The sequence below is a fragment of the Amblyomma mixtum genome, chromosome 2 (assembly GCF_055824585.1).
Source record: "Amblyomma mixtum isolate Tamu chromosome 2, ASM5582458v1, whole genome shotgun sequence".
Taxonomy (NCBI): domain Eukaryota; kingdom Metazoa; phylum Arthropoda; class Arachnida; order Ixodida; family Ixodidae; genus Amblyomma; species Amblyomma mixtum.
In genome coordinates, this window is record NC_143013.1 from 274,736,788 (window position 1) to 274,758,851 (window position 22,064).

At 51.5% G+C, this 22,064-nt stretch overlaps 1 protein-coding gene across 2 annotated transcripts in view; it reads left to right on the forward strand.

Annotated features, from left to right (window-relative positions):
- Window positions 1-1,736: 1,736 nt before the first annotated feature.
- Window positions 1,737-22,064, forward strand: part of LOC149364056 (transducin-like enhancer protein 1) — a 41,972-nt gene continuing 21,644 nt past the window's right edge. The window contains exons 1-8 of one of the 2 annotated variants that reach the window (XM_089574046.1): window positions 1,737-2,479; window positions 15,069-15,233; window positions 15,334-15,378; window positions 15,681-15,743; window positions 15,878-15,952; window positions 16,908-17,172; window positions 18,409-18,431; window positions 20,791-20,883. In XM_089574046.1, the coding sequence (XP_089430172.1) occupies window positions 2,435-2,479; window positions 15,069-15,233; window positions 15,334-15,378; window positions 15,681-15,743; window positions 15,878-15,952; window positions 16,908-17,172; window positions 18,409-18,431; window positions 20,791-20,883 (774 nt within the window). In that variant the 5' untranslated portion in view covers window positions 1,737-2,434. The remainder of the gene's footprint in view (window positions 2,480-15,068; window positions 15,234-15,333; window positions 15,379-15,680; window positions 15,744-15,877; window positions 15,953-16,907; window positions 17,173-18,408; window positions 18,432-20,790; window positions 20,884-22,064) is intronic. The other variant, XM_089574047.1, reaches the window with a different exon arrangement.

Here is a 22,064-nt window from a genome sequence, read left to right on the forward strand (position 1 = left end):
AACATAACCTTCAGTGTGATAGTAAGAGAGCGATAAGTGAGGTATTTCAGTTGCACAGCCAGCTGCGTGCTTCAGCAGTTGGGAAAGTACTTACGTCAGGCTATAAATGAACATGTTGTAGAATGTATATGCTTACATTTTTATTATTATTTAGTTTCTTTCAGTAAAACGTGCCGCATTGACAACGAGACTCAGGCTGTGCAGGATTGTGTACAAAGGCGACAAAGTACGTACTGTGTGAGTCAAGCTGCACAACAGACGGCTGTGCAGCCAAATAATAAAAAGAGGAAGAACCGGTGAGGATGAAATCATCGGCACCTGAGGAAAGATACTGCGGCTGCCTGATACCATTTGCATTAGTGGCAGGTTCTGGCGAAATGCACAAAAGTACCCGTCGGCTTGCATTTCGACGCGTATGTTCCTCCAGACTCCTCATAGGCTGAAAACTATTCATAGGCCGTATAGTCCTCCTGCCTGTTATTTGTTTTAAGTGTTACTGATGCTGTTCGATGTTATCGTGGTGATTTCTAGAGGCTAGCAAGCTAATCACCATTGCTTGCAGGCAACCGGAATCCTTTCTGGTTAACATCCCTGCCTTTCCCTCTCTCTCTCTCTCTTGCAGGCAGCTACAAATGTATGTCCGAATGTTTACAGAAAAAAAAAAATTAAAAAGTAGGAAGGAAATGGGATGCGTGGGGCAAATATAACTAGGAATAGTGTTGCTTGCATTACACAAAACCTCGACTCGTTAGCTCCTGTTCAAATGCTTGTATTTAAAGCACGTGAGCACGCCATTGAGCTGATTAATCCGTGTCTCCGGCGCATTTCCACAGCTCACGATTGAACTTCAATGTCGCCAAGGCCGACTTTGTCTCATTTTTATGGAAGAGGATGGAAAAGACAGGTGAAGAAAGTAACGCAGGCGCTTGCAAAGGGCAGCGAAGGAAAAGTGCACTATATGACTAAATTACCGACTCCTTTGTCTGCACTCTTGCGCAAGCGCAAAACACTCCAGATGCTGCTTTCTAGGCATGCCAACTTTCTTTTTATCTTCGCACCATGTGAAGCACGTACTACATGACAGCAACTCAGTCGTCAGCCGAGAGGTCTTTTCTTACGCAGGCCGCCGCATACTAATACCCCCGCCAAGAGCCTTCGCTCGCAGTCACGCAGGTTGAAAGCGACGAGCAGCGATGGGAAAAAAAGGGCGGGCGGCTGTTTGCACTCGGCGATAGAGCGCCGGTCCGGCGGCAAGTGCATCGAGAGAGCTTCTCGTGGCGGCGGATCTCCGCGGACGCCCAAGGCGGCGGCAGCGACAAGCGGCGACCGTAAGAAAATAAAAAAAGTACGTCGGGTCGCCTGCCGCCGCAGCGGCGGGAAGAGGGGGCGCGTTTAATTGATCTCGTCCCAGGCGCGGGAGAGGAGCGCTCTCGAGTTAAACAGGCGCGGGAACAATTTCACTCCTCAGAAGCAGCAGCGGCAGCCGCAGAACAAAACGCCGCGAAGGAGAGCGAAATAATCAAGAGAGAGGCGGCACGCAGGGGCCGCCCTCTTTCCGCTTTACGAGGGATAAATAAATGCCGTCCGCGTCGCCTCCATAACACGCGACGCGGCGCTGGAAGAAGATAAAAATAAGGGGGGGTTCTCTCACTGCGGGGAGGCGCTCCTCCGCCGCTGCTGCGGCGGGAGGGTTTCTCGGGGCCAGGTTCTGAACATTTGTTCAACATCAACACTACACGCTCAAGTGCTCATCAAAGGCAACATCAAGCTCTGTATAATTATCTTGCTTGGGGCGCTGATCGGCGGCCTCTCCCTCGCCCCCCGGTTCGGCCGTCTCGCGCCGCCGCTCTCCGGCGGCAGCGCTGAAATGGAAATCGTATTAGCGCCGCGAGGCGGGCGCGCGGGGCGGAGCGCGTCGGTGACCGCGTGACTTTGACGGCCAGCTGTCGGGCAGCGCGCGGAGAAGCTACGGAGGCGGAGCGCGTCGGTGACCGAGAACCACGTGGGCGCTCCGCCCGCGCGCTCTGCTCCGCGACCGGGGGATGAGGGGGCCGCGCTTCTCCCAACGTTTTCTCGTGGAAAGCGGCTCTAAAGCGGTGCCAGCGCGGTCGAGCTGACGCCTGGGAACAGTCATGTTTGTTGATTAAGCCAATCTCTGGGCTCCGCAATCGCTCTTCGCCGTTCGGCAGACCGCGCGTTTACGAAAGCCGGCGCGCTCCCAACAACTGCGCCGACTAGGACGACCCGGGAAGTTGTGCCTCGCGGGTGAATCTCCTCGGCTTGTCCGCTTGGTGCTTCGTGGTGCGGGATGTGTCTTCGTTGGTGTACCAGGTAGCAGCGGATACTAGCCACTCGGATACGGCCATGGCGACGCTCCAACGGTGGGCCTCGTAGCGGCGGTGGGACGCCTCATCGGGAGCGAGGCTGACCCGTCATGTACCCGGCTAGACACCCCGTGAGCTCAGCCATGCCTGTCACGGTGAGCACACTCGTTGGAGTTCGCATGCTCGCACGTGACCGCACGCTAAGTTGGTTAACATCCGCTTCGGCACGGGCGCGATAGCAACGTACGCAGGAATAGCTGCGATCGCGACGCTGCTTTGCATTGTTTCTTTTTCTTCTGTTGTCTTCGCATCTACGTGACATGGTCATGCTGCGGCTCCCATTGAAACCCGTTTCTCTGCGAGCTGTCAATCAGTTCTCTGGCTTTGTTCTCTGCAGTATTGTTCCCGTTACCGTTCTGAGTGCTATGATTTCAGGGACGCATCTCAAAAGTAGTTGTTGCATACTCTGCTAAATAACAAAATGGCTAAGGGAAAGCACGAGCAGCAACAACGCTCAAGCGTGACCGCGTAAGTTCACCGCTTGCAACGACCGTTGTTGTTTAGGCCTAGCTCTCCCGTCTGAAAGCGGTTACTTGCGGTTACCGCCGATAGGTGCCGCCACGTGTCAGGCCTGAGGCCGTGGTAAACGAAACATTCTTTCGGCGCGTCGGTTTGATCTGAAAATGCATGTCATGCTTTTATTTACGCACTGCTGCTTTTGGCACGTTGCGAGTGTTTGTATTCGCGTGCTCTGGTTGGAACAGCTGCGCCTTCGCTTTTGCTCGCCCGAAAAGCTCGTGCGAGTTCTGTGCACGCGAATCTGTGGGGGTACCAGCAACTCACCTCATTTGACAGAACGTTCCTGGTCGTCGCCTCGTTAGGCGTTTTGGCAAGCCGCGATTTCCCTGTAACGCCGTCTCGCTCCATGCAGCGGATTTCGGACTATAAGGTCTTCATTATTTGCAGACTTCTCATTTTCATGGCCTCTTCGACTGTCTCCCCACCCACCTGAACCGTGGGCACCGATATCAGCAGACGACATGGGAATACAATTTATGCAGATTAGAATGATGCCGTTTTCTTGTCAGTGAAAGAGTAAAAAAAAAAAAAATGTGCCGCACTCATCCACAGGCTCCTTCCCAGTCTGCCCCGCCCTCTCTACTCCCGCCACAGTTGCAGAACGTAATCGCAACACGGAGCAACTTGTTTTTATCTGGGTCGTGCTCATCGCTAAGCTCACTGCTTGCATCGCAGGAGAGATATGAACGCAATTTTCTTTCGTGCAGTCTGCATTCGTTCTCGCGAAGAGCACGTGAATTGGGCTCTAGAGCCTCTCGGTAATGCGGGTTCGATCGCGGGTAAATCCCCCCATGGGTGACCTGCCCATGCGCCGTGTCGTAGATACTGCAGGAAGATTAATCCTACTGCGTGCCCAGTACGGCTATGCGTAGAGGCAGATACGGGAGAGTGACATATCGGACGCAGCTTATCTCCATTCTCGGCGGTTTTTTACGGCTTTGTTGAGTGCATGTATCGACATTGCGCGTTGGCGAGCTCACGCCTCGGCATTGCCTTGCCGACAAGCTGCGGACGCACGGTTTTGCACCGATGGATGCAAATGGTCACGTAATGAGATGGGCTGCTGAGTGTGTACTTACGTGGAATTCCAGCAAGGAATCGTCGGTGCAGTTTACAAAAAGAGAGATGAGTCAGCTCCACTCCAGCTCGTTCTCTGGCAGTTCTCCCTTCTGCTGTGCCGCAGAGGTATTATCTTCAAAGCTAGTATTTGACGTACTGTCAGCGTCAAATGAGCTATACGTTTGAAATGGGAACAGCAAAACGAGTTTTAGTTGAGGGAGATTATATATTAGCACATTTAATTTTAAGTTGGGTAGTGAGAGACACCTGCGTGCAAGGGGTTCGTCCCCCCCCCCCCCCCCCCTGTAATGTCGCGTAAGACATTATAATATACGTGGATCACCACGTGGTTTCTCCTGCGGCATTTTACAGAAAGAAAGTAACTGAATTTATTCTCTTGTGATGTTTCGGTTTCAACAGCCGCATGACGGCTGTGGCGTCGAACTTCAGTGTAGTCACGCGAGGCATGAAAATACTGCCATGTAATCGCTGCTTAGTTGTTTCAGTTCACTATAGCGTTAAAACCAGCCTCATAAGAAGGAGGAATCACAAATAACGATGCAGCAGTGATAATATCGCAGTTTTTCATGCCTCACGCGACTTTGGCTTCGCAGTCATCGTACGGCGGTTGAAACCGAAACAATGTGAGGAGAAATTCAGTTGAATTACTTAGCGGTCGTAGGCGAACACCTCTACAAAACACGCGACCAGAGTTTGGTGGCTTTATTTCTTCTCCAGCAGGTAATAGACACCGTTAGCATACCGTGTTGCCGTTACCTGAGTACCGGGAGCTCGCGCGTCATTAGTGCGCATGCGCAGATCGCCTTGGAGGGCGCCAGATCCTCATCGTGACCAATCAGCGCGTGCGCACTGGCGAAGGGCAGGTTTCCGGTATTCAGTTATATCCTGTTCACTTTTCATTTGACGCCGGTGTTACGCGCTGAGACCGCCACGACAGCGTTCAGCAACTAATGCATTGTGAGATTATCAGATCTGCAACCCGTGCTTTTTTCCCACATGCACGCAGGACCGTTATCCTTCCTCTCTGGTTAAATGCTGGAATCTCTGGTCAAAAGCCAAGCGTTCCTCGACGCATCTGCTTGCGTGGGGGGGGGGGGGGGGGGGGCTTATTCACCCCCCCCCCCGAGATTTTTTCGAACTGTCACCGACCGCAGCATGGCCCAAGTACATATCGCGACTTCTGCATCATAGTTTTGTTCTTGCCAGGATCGTCTGTCTTTCCTTGTGTAAAGTTTACCATCTGTGATTGCGCAAGATGTTTATTACTTTTGCTTAAACACGTAGATTTAATGGAGACATACGTGTATATAAAGATATCATGTTGCGAGGTTTTGTGTATACATACAGTGACTGTTTCCAGTGACACTTTTTTGTCCTCTATCAAGTTGTATCTTCGCATTTCTAATACTCCATTTTATCTTCGCACTTCTAATCTGTATTTTGCAGAACTCCTCGTTTATACATATGCTCGCAGTTTCCACTAAAATTTCGGTGTAATTACTCGCAATACATCACCAGTGACAGCTGCTGCTGCGCAACGAAGAACAGCGTCACTGAGATGTTTCCCTGGCCGTTACATACGTACAAAAATGTAAAGGTTCTTGAACCACTAAGATTCATTAAAATATTTGTCCTCTACTTGCTCATTTCATGGCCTTTACGTTTTTCATATACGCGGTATGCACTGCTTCGCTGGTTTCGGACTGATATAGTTCTAGACTTAGTGTGATATTTATTAAATATGCAAAAAAACGTGGAAGCATTGCTATCGGTTATGTCTGCCACGATTTTTAAGACACACGAATACATTCTTTTATTAAAAAAAATACATATTTCACTTGTCGAGACAGTGCGTTGCGTTATGTAATACACAATGGCATTGTCAATTACAATGCAGCTATTATTCTTGCGCCCCCCCCCCCCCCCCCCCCCCCCGAACAAAATATCTGGTTACGCCGCTGGTACTTGAGGCTGGATGGATGGATGGATGGATGGATAGGAGCGCCCCCTTTGAAACGGGGTGGTGGCAATTGCCACCATGCTCAGCTTTTCTTTCTTTTTTATTTTTTTTTTGTTTACTGTGTTGGCAATTCTCATTAAGAATCGCCATCATCTTTACCTACGGTTTCCTACAATTCTAACCTTATGCCACATCTCTGCTTTTCAGCCACCAATCCTCCAATCGCTTTTTGCTAACTTCCAATGCAGATTTATTTACATGACAATTGTTATCTTTAAACCCTAGGGCCTCAGAAAGAGTGACTGCCTGCATCGACATCCGGAGGGATACCATCACATTTGATTATGAGGTGTTCAATTGTTTCCACAGATCTACCACACACTGCACATGTGTGGCCTCCGAGGCAGCGAACGCCACCTGCCGGTCGTGCAGAGCCCAATCCGGTTGTCCGTTCATAGCGCGAGAACGGCATCGTAAATTGAGCAACGCCCGACTTGACTATGCGCGGGCTCTTCACAAATCAGGCGGGAAAAACCGTATACCGGTCCACGTTCGCTGATGAGCGCTTAGCGGATGCTTCCGTTCCCAGGCCACGTTGAGCCTTACTGTAGTCGGTGTGCCCTTCAGGCCGCACGGCATGTGTTTACAAAGGCAGCACGCCGCGGCGGATGAGTTACGATCGGGCCCGCTTGCATTCCCTCGGTGATCGGTACATAAACGCCATCGCTGAGTGACGAAGAAAGATGTTGTCGTGATCACAACGCCGTACGAGCCGTCTGCGCCCTTTCCATCATGAGTGCAGCTGCGGGAAGGGGGGCCGCCTAAAATAGCGGGTTTCAGCGTGCTCCGCGGTCTGTGCTCTCGCTAATGTTGGCGCCCGAGTGGCCAGAAATACTCTTCAAAATAGTTTTTGTACCACCGTGACTTTGAGAGATGGCCTGGGGTGAGTGGGGGGTAAGTTTAGACAAAGGCCTCTGCCACTGCACTGTCCGCATTGCGTGCTTGCCCGACACCTCCTGCTCGCCTTGTGCTTTTCAGAACTGCAGGTGTGGGACGCTGTAGACGTCAGGCACAATCGGATGCTGCTCAAGAACGAAGCGGCGAATCCCCCCCCCCCTCCCCCCCCCCCCCAAAGGATATGCCCCTCTCGCCAAATGAGTGGTTTCGAGGACAGGAAATGGGGCGGTAACTTTCTCACTTCTGCAGGTGGACACCTCGACAGTGCCGTGGGAAGGGAGGAAGGTGGGAATGAAAGAACAGAGAGAGAGAGAGAGGTGTCGTAATGGAGGGCTACGGAATAATTTCAACCACCTGGGAATCTTTAAGGCGCACTGACATCGCACAGCACACGGGCGCCATTTTCGTTTCGCTTCCATCGAAATGCAGTAAAGCAGCGGTTGGGTTCGAACCCGGGTATTCCTACTCCTATCGGGTGCCAGCGACCAGGGCAGACGCAAACAGTACGTGGGTGCATTTGGTTTTTAGGGGAGTTTGTCGCTCTGTTCTTAAGTCGTATCTAAGTAACCTCGTTAACATGTGCCCGACACGAGCGGGTTCAGTTAGGCGCCTGGACTGAGCAAGGTCACCCTAACTCGCGTGTAAAAACGCACGTAGTGTCCACCATCACACATCGCGGGGAAAGAGGAAGGCTTGCTCGGCTTCATTCCTGCTTGCCGTATACCGACGGAAGACACGGCACTTCGTGTGAGTTCTCCTTACTAAACCGTTCGGTGCTGGTATTGCACTCTTAAGACCATTCATTATACGCCCATATGGGAGTAAAAGAGGTATAAGCTGTCCTCTACGCACACCCTCTTATAAAAGAGGACATCTTACTACCTTTTTATTCCTTTCTATATAGAGTGTGTTTTTCAACTTGTCCTCCTCGGAGATTTCCCGCCGCAGAAAGCGACCTGTCTTGAAAAATCGCAGTCTTTCAAATAAAAGAAAGAAAGAAAGAAAGAAAGAAAGAAAGAAAGAAAGAAAGAAAGAAAGAAAGAGAGAAAGAAAGAAACGGCAATGTTCGGCGCTTTTACCGCTCGTCTCGGAGGAGCAACGTCCCCGCATCACAATGAATCGCGTTCGGGAGCAAGTGACAGGAGCATTGTCGCGGCCCATATTTGTCGCCCGCCGCGTCGCTGCGGCGGCGGCGCCGTGTCCTCTGCTCGGTGCTGCAACAGGTGCGGATCGAAGCCCGGAACAGTTCGCGCTGGTCGGCTGCGCGCCGCACTTCTCTTTCTCCCTCGCGCTTTTTCTCATGGCTCGTCTCCTTTCGGGCAGCGCGCGCGGTTTCGCCTCGGCGCGTTTAGTGGTGGCTCAGTCGTCTGCAACGGAATACCGTGCCGTTAGGTGAACATTGCAGCGAGTCATGTTCGCCGCATCCTAAAAGTCTTTGGAAGTTTATAAATAATTTGTGAGGAGGCTAGCAGCCCCCCTTCTCCTAAAAAAGTGGTAAATAAAAATAACCGAGAAAGGGACTCTGAGGGCAAATTGGAGTTGGCCTACATCGATAGACCGCATCATTCTAACGACAGAGCGACCGTACCACCGAAAACTGGTGATGATGATAGTGTGGCGTTCCCTTGAAGAAATAAAAGTGTCGCCATCAGCGGCCGGTTTCACAAGTATGAACTGCGTGTGTCTACACCGAATTTTCGACGCGTATTCCAAAGGCTATGCCAAACCAGCATTCACTTCAAAACGGCGGAGTTTGAATCTAGTGGCGGGGAATATAAAAGAAGATCGGTCTTCCGATCGAAACGTTGAGTCGAATAAATGTTTCCTTTAACGAAGCGTATATATATATATATTCCCAGCCAAAAATGCGTATTTTGCTGCCGGACAGACGTTACCGTACGCAGAGAGAGCCAGGGAATCAGTTTTTACTGAGAATAACATTGCGAAGGAGTCTTGCTCTTTAAAGGGGGCGCATTGAAATCCGTCTAATCGATACGCTGATCACCCTAATCGAGAAAAGTTCCCATACGCTAACAAGACGTAGATTCAAGAGTGGAGCATGTGCAGTCTGTTGCAAAAGTTTGCAGTCCATCGCACCGTCCATCTGTTGGCCTGCCATTAGAGCGTTTTAGCATAGATGTGCCTCTCACTGCTCCGTTGTAGCATTCTGTACTTTCGGGGCTGCCGTTATGCAGTATAACGACAGCCTCGAACAGAAGTTGAAAGTTAGGAGGTTTCATTGCAACATGCCGGTTGAAATTCGGCGAATTGAAAACCCTTTGTTTACTCTTTTTTTGTTGTTGTTGTTGCTGCGGCTATTCAAGGTAATCTGGAAACACGCATTGGTCGTTTTGCGAGCGGTGAGGCAATACGCACATTCACAGGTAAACTTGGGAGAGATGAAGTCGTTTGCTGTCTCGTTTTCGTTAAAAGATGCGAGAGTGTCGCCTGTGAAAGAGACCTTTAAGTCGCCGAGTGCCGCCCGAGGGATCTTTGTCGGCTCCTGAATAATTTCCATCTCGCGGAGTTTTTTTTTTTTTTTTTTTTTGTCAACGCGCACAGAAATATGTCGTTTGTTACCGAAACGCGGCCACGCAGCCGGTGTGGAACCCGCGACCCTATTCTGAAAGTCACCTGCAGGAACAATTTTTCGGCATTATAATGTGGGAGACACGAAAGTGCAAAAGAAGTTCTGAGCTTCTTAAGCGTGCCCTCCTACAGCCCAAAGGCCAGCTACTCAAAGTGTCGTGGGAACGTCTATAAATTGGAATCAGCGGTCGAAAATTGCCCCTCGGCGTTTTCCGAGCCCTTCTCTCTCTCTCTCGTCAATCGTGTTGCGATGGAGGGGCTACGCATCGTCACCAACGCTACAGCGTACTCGCAACGTTTTGCCAGTGCGTCTGCGCTCTTTGTGTATTTCTTCCCCCCCCCCCCCCCCCTGGCCCCTGGCGTGTAATCGGATTACTCCCGGCATTGAGGCGCACGACTCATCGGGCCTGCTCGGCCTCCTTTCTTTCTGCCTGCTCCTAGCTGCCTTTCGTGGCGCTGAAACGAATCCATCCGGCTGGCAGTTCTGCGGCCTCTCTGCCGTGACGCGATAGCCGTCGAAATGACGTCATAGCGAGGAGAGGGGGTATTCGGAGAATCTCGGGGTGTGGAAAACAGTTTTCGGATTAAGATTGCTAGTCGTCATGGGATGTGATGGTTGGAAGGGTTTCCTTACTATGTTCAGAAAGTGTTTCGGGCTGCTCAAATAAAAAGAAAAGAAAAAAGAAAGATCGCGAATCGTCTATTAAACTGAGCGAAAGAACAAAGGAACGTGCGCTTTCCTCCCTTTTCCAGTTTCTTTTTTTTTTCTTTAACGCGAGGGTGAATTAAAGCAGCTGTAAAATTGTGCAACCGATAAAAACTGGTGTTTAGATCGTGATCCGATTTAATTTTTGAGCGATGCGTCGGCCACAGTCGGCACGCTATCCTTTCGCGCTGTTAGCTGTGCAGGGCACGTACTCGAGCCACGAAGATGGCGTTCATTTGGACCGGTGAGCAGGAAATTGTGATAGCTCGCGGCGCTCTTGGGCCGCTGCTAAACGTCGCAGTCAAAAGCCCCGATCGAACGGCCCGCGGCAATCACTGGAGCTCCCGGCCGTCCGTGTCGACTTCTCACGTGCGAGTCATTTTCCACCGGTTCGTGGCTGGCTGGATGGATGTGTCTGTTCTTGTCTCTTTGAAGCGTGCCCCAACACGGCGGTTATCAAGGAAGATATTTAACGCAGCTCGTCGCTACCAGACGTGGCCGAAGCAGCGGCGGTCGTCAACGTGCTACGCCAAGCGCTCGCTGGTTGTAGTTCGTGTCAGGAACAGTAGGGGGCGGGTGGAACTCTTATTTCTGACAGCAATCACGGCCGAGCTACAACGTCTCGCGCTGCGCACGAGTGGGTGCGCAACGCTTTCGTGCTGTCTGTCTCTCTCTTTCAGCCCGTTAGCGTTTGCGCGGAGCGAAAGATGCCCCGAAGCTCAAAAGTCAAAACGGCTGCTGTGTCTGCCTGAAGAGAGGCGAGCTCGCCAACAGCGCGATCTAACGCGCTCGCTCAGGCCGCTTTGTGAGTGCGTCTCTTTACCCAGCGCCCGCTCTCCCTCACTGCTGCCCCGCCCCCCTCCTCCTTCGAATCCCGTTCTTGTTCGCGGCGCTTATACATGCACACGTCTCCACCGAAGCGCGGCTGGCTTCGAGTCGGCGGCCGCGTATCCTCTCGACTGCTCTCGACCGCTTTTTCTCCTCTCGCCTCGTTTGCGAGCTGCTGTCTCCTATTCTCTCTCTCTCTCTCTCTCTCTCTTCTCTCTACGCCCGGCGGCTGACGTGTGCCGCCGCGATGATGTAGCGCGCCTTTCGAGGTCGACACGCTGATGGCTCGTCGTCGCTGGCTGAGCGAGGTGGCGTCGGCGTCGCTGCTTCGACCGGGCGACGCCTCAATCGGCCCGCGGAGAACGCGGTCTCCCGACGCGTGTGTCAACTCTGGCGGGCCGTGTCCGTGTAACAGCGCACGTGCGCGTTGCTCATTTTGCGCAGTGCCCATGGACTCCGAACCCATGCTGCTCTGAACGGGGGTGGCTGTGAGGCTTTTTTTTTTTTTAGTTCCCTGGGCAGGGAATGAGCGGGGTGACCTCCTGCCTTGGAAGGTTGGAACTCGGACTTATAGGTATCGTTTCAACACTGTACCGCCAAACTTCCCTAATCGCGTAGTTGGGATGAGGTCGACCTTGAAGGTGTCGGCGTGTGACGTACTCGGGTCTTCCGGGTTCGTGTCTATGCCGCCTGGTGTGGCTTCATTTACGCAGAAAGAAGCACCCCGGAATATCAGTGACTGGGCGCACCAAGCCATTTGGGAGTTTTAGAGTAGGGTAACCCTATCGATTAGATTCATAGGGGAAATAGCTGGACTCCAGTGCGCATGCGCAAGACGGTAACCCTAGGGCCGTTATTGCACTGTGAATGCGTGCTGCCGCCCCGCTGTTAACCTATCTCCGTAACCGATAGGGTTCCCCGTATTCTAAAACTCCCTATTACCTGGTGTTGGGACTTGCATGATACTCGGCGTAGTCTCTTTAAGCGAATCCAGTGTCAGTTAGGGAAACTGGCACGGCTGGTTGCTGGTAGAGAGGGTGTCAAGGTTCTTTTAAAGCTGGGCTTACCGGTTGGGCACGTTTCATCACTGTTGACGCGGACTCCTTTTCTGAAGCAGCTTGAGAGCCCTCTGGTTTCACGGAATGCACCCTCCCACCGCTCGTGCTTGGTAGTTGACTTTTCTGACCTCCATAATCGGTACCCTGGAACCGGCGATCCGTCCACGGCCGCTGCTTGTCTTCCCGTCCATTACATGCGCTGTTAGATTCGATAATTGCCTTTTTGCGCGCGGCCTCTTTCCCTTCGGTCATCGTGGGAATGAAATTACACGCCTCCTACCAGTTCGGCAAGTTACACTCGTTAGGCGCGCTGCCAGGCCAATTAAGCGCCTCCGCGCGTCGTTTTCCTCTTTCCTCGCTCGATGTGCGCAGTTATAGTGTTTTTAAGGCGAAAGCATTACTAGTCCCATTACGAGAAAAGCCGCCGTCTGTGTGTGTGTGTGTCCATAGATTGTACCGAAAATCCCAGCGATAACATGAAGAAATGGGTGACGTTATCAAGCGGCCTTATACGCCGCACACAGCTAGCCGAACACCACCGCATCAGAGTCAGTTTGTCTGTATGTACTCGCCACTGGCCGATCCGACAGCTTTCGTACCAAAGTTGTGATGCAACCGTTCGTCCTACAGCGTTACGGGTGGTATCATAAGCGCGCGTGTGTATGGTTGGTGTGTGTGTGTGTGGGTGTCAATGCACCTACGGACAGTAATGCTCCTGCATGCCCACAAGTAAGCATACTTAAGTGTCTGCCGATTTTTTTCTTTACCGTCTGGTCGACGAAGTCGACAGTACTGATAAGCACTGCAGCGTATTCTGCTGACGATGAGAACATTTTAATTGAAACTAAAATTGGTAGTCGACCCCCGATTCCGAGAGCCGCTGTATGCCCTTTTGGTCGCCTCCTGCTGAACTTTCGGGTCTGAGGTGCACAGCATTTCCACCCACCGCTCAATCGTCTGTTTTTCTTTATCCTTCATATTTCTGTTTTGGCAGGCCCATACCATGTGGTATAGGTCTGTCTCTCTGCCACAGTGTGCGCATTGTTGCACATAGTCTTCTCGGTAGGTAGATTGCGTGGGTAGATTGCGTGAAGTATTTAGTTTTGGGCTTGAGTATTCAGTGGGGAAATTGCACTCACCTCACCAAGCAGACCCTGATTGGCCCTGTTAACCGCAGCTGTGTGCTCATCCCTTTTTTATTATTTCCTTGTCTTTTTATAGTGCAGTATAATAAAGGCCAGACGTGTAAGCAACCCTAAGTACGCTAACTGTGCACGGAAAACATACGCACGACACTATACAGTTAGTGGGCCCGAGTGACTGACTGGCACGTCCGCGGTCCTTCAGGATGGTGACGCCTCACGAAAGCTGCATAGCGACACTGGGAAGTCGTAAAAAAAATGTTTTTGCTGGCATTCGCGAGGCTGGCATCCTTCCTTTCAGCCTACTCACTTTTCCGCCCTTCAGAGCACGACGCACGATTATTGAAAGGCTTGAACGAATATATGGATTGATGCCTGTCAGGAATAATAATGTAGCGTATTTTTTAGAGTAGCCAACGCTGACATTGATAATTCCACTCAATAATGATGACGGCGTTCAATCACGCATAGTAACTGTTCTCATTGATAATAGGATACGGAGCACTCCCTTCAAATGTGCATAGTGATCAATTTTTCGTTTAACAGCATTCCTCTACGCCCATTACACTCGTCAAAAGAGTGTTTCGTTCATAGTATGCTTCTTCTTGGGATTTTTTAGGCTTTTAAGTTACTATCTTTTTCGCTCTTGTTTATATTTTAACACCTCTGGGCTAAATCCAAAATGAGGTCCTTTGTACGGTCCTTGTCTTTGGAACCTCCTCCTCTGTTGTGTATGTGTATGCATTCACGCAGAATAAGCTGATTCTGAAGCCGTTAGAGCAGCAGATGCTTGATGCTATCGATCGATGCGGAAGCTACAAAAATAGATGCTAAAAAGAAAGAGGAAAAAGTTCAGGCGCAGTGCATTGTTGATGCCCGTTTGGCTAATGGTTCACTGTGAAGCGGAGGCCCCTCACCGATAATGGCTTCTGCTCGGCCCGCGTTCGATGTTTAACGAGCCATCAGCCATAAAAACTAGCGGGAAGATGTCAAGACTGCATTCGGTGGCCGACGTCGACCACCGTTTGATAATGTGCTGCAAACCATACCCTGTTTCCACATACCCCGACTGCGCCCTACCGGGCCATGGCATTCTTACTGTGAGCAATTTTCCCTCACACACATACACTACTCAAACGCTTCACAATGTATGACTCTCCGCAGAGCCAGCGCCCAACGTATAAATTTTACAGTGAGACTGTTCCTCACATGTTTTATGGGTTTGCCCAGAATAAGGGAGATCAAAGCACTTTAGAAGTTAAACACCGAAATCGGGGACAAAATCCTCTGCCTTCGGACCTGTGGGGCTGTCTACACTCTAAACGCGAATTAGCCCATATGGGAGTAAAAAGTGTGTAAGCTCACATCTAGCGCACTCCTTTACAGGGGCAGGGTATTCTGCCCAAGCCCTGGGGTAGAAGTGGTCATTCTCAACATTCATGCATCCCGGGAGTAAGCGTGCCGTATGTTGATTGATCGAAATCTACTCCGGGACTTGGGCAGCATACCAAGCGGCCAAAGAGCTCCTTGGCACAAGGTAGTCTCGTTCGCTTAAGGTTGGTACAAAGACCCATTTTCTAGGCCTTTCAACCTGGTTCAGCCGAGCACCGTGCCAGGGGAAGCTTGTACTCATCACCGGTGGGTACCCGGTGGCGCTGGGGATCGAACCCCGCACCTCCCGCATGCGAGGCGGATGCTCAAACACTGTATAGCCGACCAGCTAATTTCTGGCAAGCGTACAATCAAACACTGCACTTAATTAAAGCAAGACTAAAAAACGCGGGGCAGAGATTTTGGGAATGCCTCAACTGTCTTTCAAAAATTGTGTTGCTCTTTTCTACCCAGGGTCCCCCGCCCCAGGCGGGCCAGCCGTTCAAGTTCACAGTGACCGAGTCCTGCGACCGCATCAAGGAGGAGTTCGGCTTCCTGCAGGCCCAGTACCACAGCCTCAAGCTAGAGTGCGAGAAGCTGGCCAGCGAGAAGACCGAGATGCAGAGGCACTACGTCATGGTGAGCGATGCGGGGCTAAGCCTTGCGGCAACGGGCTCCGCGCTATGCCGCACTGCTTGTAGTGTGTGCGTCGCTGATGACAGCGTGTTTTGCCTTGCAGTACTACGAAATGTCCTACGGTCTCAACGTGGAGATGCACAAACAGGTGAGTCTGTGCCGACGCCATGCATATGACACTATGCCGATGTCGTTCGTCCGCATGGCATGCGCATGACGAGCGCTTCGCCTTGAACATCGTGGCTAGCTCCGCTGTATGCCGTAACGAATCTCGGAGTCCACGGTGGTGCATGTCCTGAGCGTTCCCGCCATCTGTCGCATTGGCGCTCAGTGTTCGAGAGAGAATACAACGAGACTCGCGATATGGGCTCCTCGCATGAATCTTGTGGCTTCTGTTTGTGCTCCATTCAGGGACGGGCTAGAAGTGACCACAACTTTTCGTTTTTGCAGACGGAGATCGCCAAGAGGTTGAACGCTATCATCGCTCAGATCCTGCCTTTCCTTTCCCAAGAGGTGCGTTGCCTGTTTGGTTTATGGTGTTTGCATAATCGTTAACACTTGCGCGGAAGAATAGCAATTCCGGTTTCACTCCATCTTGACCCTTCGTAGCGTTGACGGTCCATGCGTGGTTTTTCTTTACAACGCAGCACCAGCAGCAAGTGGCGGCAGCTGTGGAACGGGCCAAGCAGGTCACCATGACCGAACTCAACGCCATCATCGGGGTACGTGGCGCTATTTCAGCGAAAGCCGACGCTTTTTTATGCGAAGCATACTAGCCGCACAACCGAGCTCTTCCTTGCTGCGCCGCGCGCGGCCGCGTAGCTACCACTTGACCTACATCGGCGCACCACGTGATATGACATCACAACAGCTGTGAAAGCTGGGGCTCAACTCGTGCGCTCGCTTGCGGACGCGCAGCCTCCGCTGGCGGTATGCTTCGCATCCTAGGCTTAACCATAAGCTAAGCCAGGCCATTTTTTTCCCCTCATCTGTTGCATTATCGGCATCTTGCTAAGGAGTGACGTTTCTCATTCTTGACGGTGAAGAGGGTCTACCTAAGCAGTTTTTCTCGCATCTGCTACTAAGGCCACTGCGCCCTTCCCTTACCCATCCTATCTTTACCCAGGGGCGATTAGGGTAGGCTCCCCGGCCTGCGGGGAGCTTTCGTTATCTTTCCATTCATTTGTACAGCCTTTATTAGCCTTAGAAGGGTCTGTGCGAGCGGAAATGCCGAACGTCCTCACGCATGGCGTGTCACCTTAGATATAACGAACTGTCGTATGGTAACCTCGGATGCAATAAACTGAGTGTGTTGACCTCTTTTGGTTGCTAACGCATTCAAACATTCCATCGAGGATCTCACCTAGGTTGGTTTTTTTTTTCTGTAATAATTATGTTAAGCCTGTCGTACGTCAGGGGGTGCAGGTAAAGCCCCTCAATAGGCGCAGGCAGAGGCGCCTATTTCTTTTTTAGCCTCGACACATTGCGAGTCTATGGGTGGTGCTGCGTCGCTCCTATGCATCGAACGGGTAGAGAGAATGCGGGCTGGACACGCAACCGATCTTCCCGGTCGCGAGGATTGATTGATTGAACGTCCTTGGTTGACTGAAAGTGACGAATGCGTAGTGAAAGGAGACGTGTGATCATATCCGTCCTGCTTTGTCGATGGATGCGCAGCACCAGATGCAGGCGCAGCAGATGCCCGCGCCCCCGTTGCCGATGATGTCCCACGCGGCCCTGGCCGGCCTGCAGCCCCCGGGCGGGGGCCTTCCCCCGAGCACGGCGGCGGGACTGCTGGCGTTGTCGTCGCTGGCCGCGCCTCCGCCGCCCACGCACCTGGCGGCCGCGGCCGCTGCCCTCAAAGACCACCGAGCCGCTGCGGCCGCGGCAGCGGCGGCTGCCGCCGCAGCCGCTGCCTCGGACGACAAGCGGTCCGCTTCCGGTGCGTTCCAGTAGGATTTTTTGTGTCGTCACACGTCACTCCGGCACTTGTCTTCGCTACCCTGCCTTTTTCACAAGACGTGACGCCCTCTAGGGAGTGGCGAAATTGCGTATGCCACTGATTAAGACCGAAGGCCCGTGGGAGAGACAGGCGCGATTTACTAGTTCCACGAGGAGCCAGCTAAGCATGTGTGCCATGTTGGTGATGATGTCCATGTGGCAACCCTTTGGAACGGGTGGTGACATTGTTGTGACCTGCCAAAAAAAAAAAGAAATGTCGCATGCGTTTGTCACTAACATGAAGTGCACATCCGCAGTAGCAGCAGGCGGTTTCATTTTCAACCAGTGGAGCTGAAACTATATACAATCAGTGGAGCTGGAGAAAAGGCGCGCATGCGCAGAGCGGCCTTGTGAAAAAGGTGGTAGTGGGACCGAGGAGAGCGCTGGATTTCATGGACGTCTTCCTGACCAGGTCATGTTTGTGATCCAGGTTCGGTGTCAGCCAACGTTATTTGAGAACAGCACAGTATCTGGTTTACTGTGGATCCACGTGTGCATGACCTCCATCATTAGATTAACAACAACAAAAAAAGAAACCTTCGTGGCACTCAACAGGGTTTGTGCAGTTGTTATTAGCTGGAAGGACTTCATCAGTTGGATCATCATCGATGAGAGGTTCGTGATAGCAACGATTGTCGTTCGTACAATTCGCGTGAGGCGAATATCCAGCTGCAAAGGAAACCTCTAGCTAGTTACAATTTCCTGGACGTTCTTGTCCGGTCTGTGTCTTGTGGACCCTGTTACATCCCTCTACCCATCGGTGCTTGCAGACTTGGGTTCGTGAAAAGCAAGTCCCGTCCTTACTGAACCACGAAGAATATAATACATGCGCTCTCGAACCCGCATTGTCTGAGAGCGATGACGGGGATCATCGAAGCACTCGGTGACATGACCATTACACGATCCTCGTGTACTTGGAGAACGTTCACCGCAGAGCATGTGCCAATCGATTTCACGAGCCTGCTCCATGAAATCGATGCGGCAATCTCTGTTCGCGTTTTTCTTATACTCGCCGAGTTTTTACGCTCGAGTGCTTGTGTTGCAGTGTTTCGATGCAACGGTTCTTATTTGCCGTTTTCCTTTCCTTCCTGTCCCATCTCCCATTCCTCGCTTTTTTTTTTTTTTTTGTCGTGAATCGTTGAACGCTTGTACCTGGCTGCCCTGGTGACCGATGCAGTTCACAGCAGCGAAGAGCGGCATGTAAGTGTCCCGTTCAAACGTTACAGCGCGCCTTGTGCGTGCCCGTGTGCGTATCCGACGTGACATGCTCACAGTACTTTTGCTGGACTAAATCGTCGGATTTGAGGGGCAAGTCTTGTTGCCGAAGGCGCCCTTGTGTGTTTGGCAGACCTGAAGAAACAGCCCGAAAGGCGAAGTCTCTCTGCAGACGTGCTGTTGGCTGGTGTCGCGGGAGGACGCAGCGAGTGTTTTGTTCGTGCTCTCTCTCTCTTTTTGTTAGCGTGCGTGCCGAGGACGGCGCGCAGACGTCCGCTTTTCCGCGTCGCGTTGAAGAAGGGCTCCCTGCGGTCCCCTTTGACCCCCCCATGGCCCCTGTGCTCTCCGCGTTGTCGTGCCCCGCCGGTGGGCGTCCCTCGATCGTGTGTGCCAGCAGCTCAAAGAGGGGGTCGATGCATGTTTCGCGACGCGTGCTCCCAGCGCCGCTACAAGTGCTCGTTGACCGGCATATACCCCACTCACTCGCGTCTCCCCCCCACCCCGACCGCGCCGCGCCACCCGTCCCGGAAGGTTGGGGAGGGGGGAGGGCGTCTGTACAGTCTGTAGCGCTGGTCGATTGTCAGGCGCCTTTGTTGCTGACGGATTGCTCCTCGCCGGGACGAGCCCCCCCCCCCCCCCCTCCCCGCGCCTGCTAGGGTTCTCCCCCCACACCCGCTTCCCATTGTAGGCTTTCAGCGAAAAAATACCCAAAGCTGGAGAAAGGGAGCAGCACGCCGCGGCGGCCGGCAATTTGCGGTGCCGTACGAGTGTCGGTTGGCGTCCGCCGCGCGGGGGGTAGTACCGGCGCCCACTTTATTGCTTTGCGTCTCGCGGGGTCCTGCTCAAAAGAAGGGGAGGAGGCCAGGCGCCCCGGATGACGCGAGCTTCTGCGTACGTTCGTCCGCCCCCCCCCCCCCCCCCCCCCTTTCTTTTCCCTCTGAGCCAGCAGGGCAGTTTCTTCGCAACAAAGGAGCGTAGCGGAGGACGTTCCCCGTTTCAGGCGCGGGGCGACGTCTGTTTTTCTCCCGCGCGCACTCCGGGAAGAGCGGCGCGTAACGAGTCGCGGTTTCATGGGAAGGAATTCCGAGGGGGGTGTAACTGCGAAGGCACTTCTTTATGTGGCTGCTGAGAAACCCGCGTGGCCTCCTCACATTTCCCGTCTGAACGCCACCCACCGTTCCCCGGGGCGGTACGCTTTAGTTGGAGGGTGGCTTATAGCCGCGGAGAGGGGGAACCGGATTCTGGCGTTGGTGTTTCTCTTTACTGATTTTTTTTTTTTCATTTTCGAGCCCCTAAACGAGGTCTTATGTGCATGTTTTGCGAGTGAGAAAGTAGTAGAGCCCCCCCCCCTCCCTCCCCCCTACGCTTTTCTGTTTTTCTGGTTTCTTTTACAAAACAGGAGATAGGAGCTGGGAAAAGAAGGGCTCCCCAGTGCCCACATAGGGAAGGAGTCTGCAGGTGCTTACAGCAGCATGTCTTCAGTTCTATTGAACTGGTGCTGACATGCCCATGAGTCAGCAGAAATATTGGGGTTGAAAACAATGCAGCAGGCTGTGAAGCTGTCATGATGTGGTAGACAAAGCACCTGTATGGTTTTCTCTCTGAATGGGTTTTATCTTCTCCCACTGGAAGGACCAACATTTCTGAAGGCTTTCCTTCTTCTGGAACATATTGGCAGGCTTGGGCATTAAAAACTGACAGAATATTTTGTCCCTTAAAATACCAGGGCAAATACCTCTTTGTTTTGGGTAGCAAGATCAAATCACTTCATTAAGGCCGTTATTTTCCTTGTGTTGCATAGTTATTTTTGGCACCCAAGTTTCATGTGTACCTCAGCTTTCGGTGGCTTTCATGTAGTCCTTATAAAGGTGTTTGTTGGATGGAACCAACTTTATTTGACATGCTTCTAAATGTAAGTGCTGGCACATATCCTTCCTCCCCCATTGATACAAGACGTTACCTTGTGTGCCTCTGGGAAAAACATCCTGGCTACCTGCCTGTGTCAGTGACTTTGATGAATCGATTAGAATCGTGCAAGTATTCAAGGATGTGAAGTCACATGGCCACTTACTGGAAGTGTTGAAACATTCACCTACATTACCTTGCATGTTTCTGTTCGAGTTTGGCTAATGTAAGCAAATAAGATTTCAAGCAAATAAGTAGAAAGACCGAATTTGTAGCAGAAGAACCAGGGTATGAGTGGACTATCGTTTGTACAATTAAATAAGCATTAGCCTTTACCTTTGAAGTGCTTGTTGTTATTATGTGCAGTGTGCTTTATACGCAAAGCTTATATTTTTATTTGTCAGTTCAGGTCACATGTTCCAATTTGCTTCCTTTTCAGAGGAATTCCATTTCACCAGGAGAGAGGGAAAAGTTTCGAGGCCGCTCTCCAGACATTGACCATGACCTGAAAAAGCGCAAGAAAGAGGACAAGGTACGCGTATACTTCCACTGGGCTGCAGTATTGCTCAAGGGTGGTTACGGCCAAATCACACAGTAGCGCTTCTCCGGTGTCGCATCAGTATCCCATCTACCGATGCCACTAGAGGGCAAACTACGGTGTTTGGAGTGAGGCTATGCATGGAGACGCTTAGATACAGCAGGTTTCGGATACTCTAAATGACTTAATTTTTCAGAGGACGCAATCTTTGTGTTTTTCATGAACGATATGCACATCGTGAAGATAGGTCTCACAAATAATGTCGACAAACTGTCCACTTATGAATGGTTAAAAAAAAAAAGTGGTAGGGTTTTAGCATATTTAAACCAAGTAGATGTGCAAAAGCATGTGGTTAGCCTAGTTATCTCATGGTTTTGCTTTGCTGGGTCGCCGGCACATTCAGCGACAATATTAGTTCGATAGTATTATTAGTAGATAAAGACGACAATGTGCGGTTCACAGCACGGGAGTGTGTATATTAATTCAGTAATAGTATTAGTTTATGAAGATGACAGTATGCAATGCACAGCACGAGAGTGTGTTGCAATGTAACATGAGGCGCGATCGGCTGTGGCTGTAGCATAGTGCTCTCATGCAGTGGCCAGTAAAGCTGATGTTTGTGCCGCCATGGGTTCGAATGCCAGTCGTGGCAATATTAATTGGATTTATTTATTGTTTGGCCGAGGTAAACATCAAGGTCAAGCTTCACACAAACTCAGTGAGCCGATTAGACCTCATGAAGTAGTGTTTTTGCACTAAAATTATTTGATATAGGCAAGCTGTTACTTGTTGAGAACTAGGGGTGCAAATTGTGATACAACTCTGCAGAGCAGATTCTCTTCCCGAAGAGAATGTGCTGTCGTTTGTACAAATGACTCTCAGTGACTGTCTTCGCTTTTCATGGATGGGTGCTGAAAAATCGGCCTGCTTTCAGTTGATCAGCTTCTGAGTTGCGAATTTGTGTTCCTCGAGAGTAGAGCACCATTCCGAGAAAGTCGCGCACCTTCTTTCGCAGCATCTGGAAGCTACAGCTCCCGAAAAATAAGTGAGGCAACGTAGATGTGGCGAGAAGTAGGCGAAGGGTGATGAACAGGGTGATGAAGGGTGTCAGTAACATACACTGTGGACATGGCTCATAGGTGAAAGGATAGGCGCAGTCGTCGTTGCTGCTAATT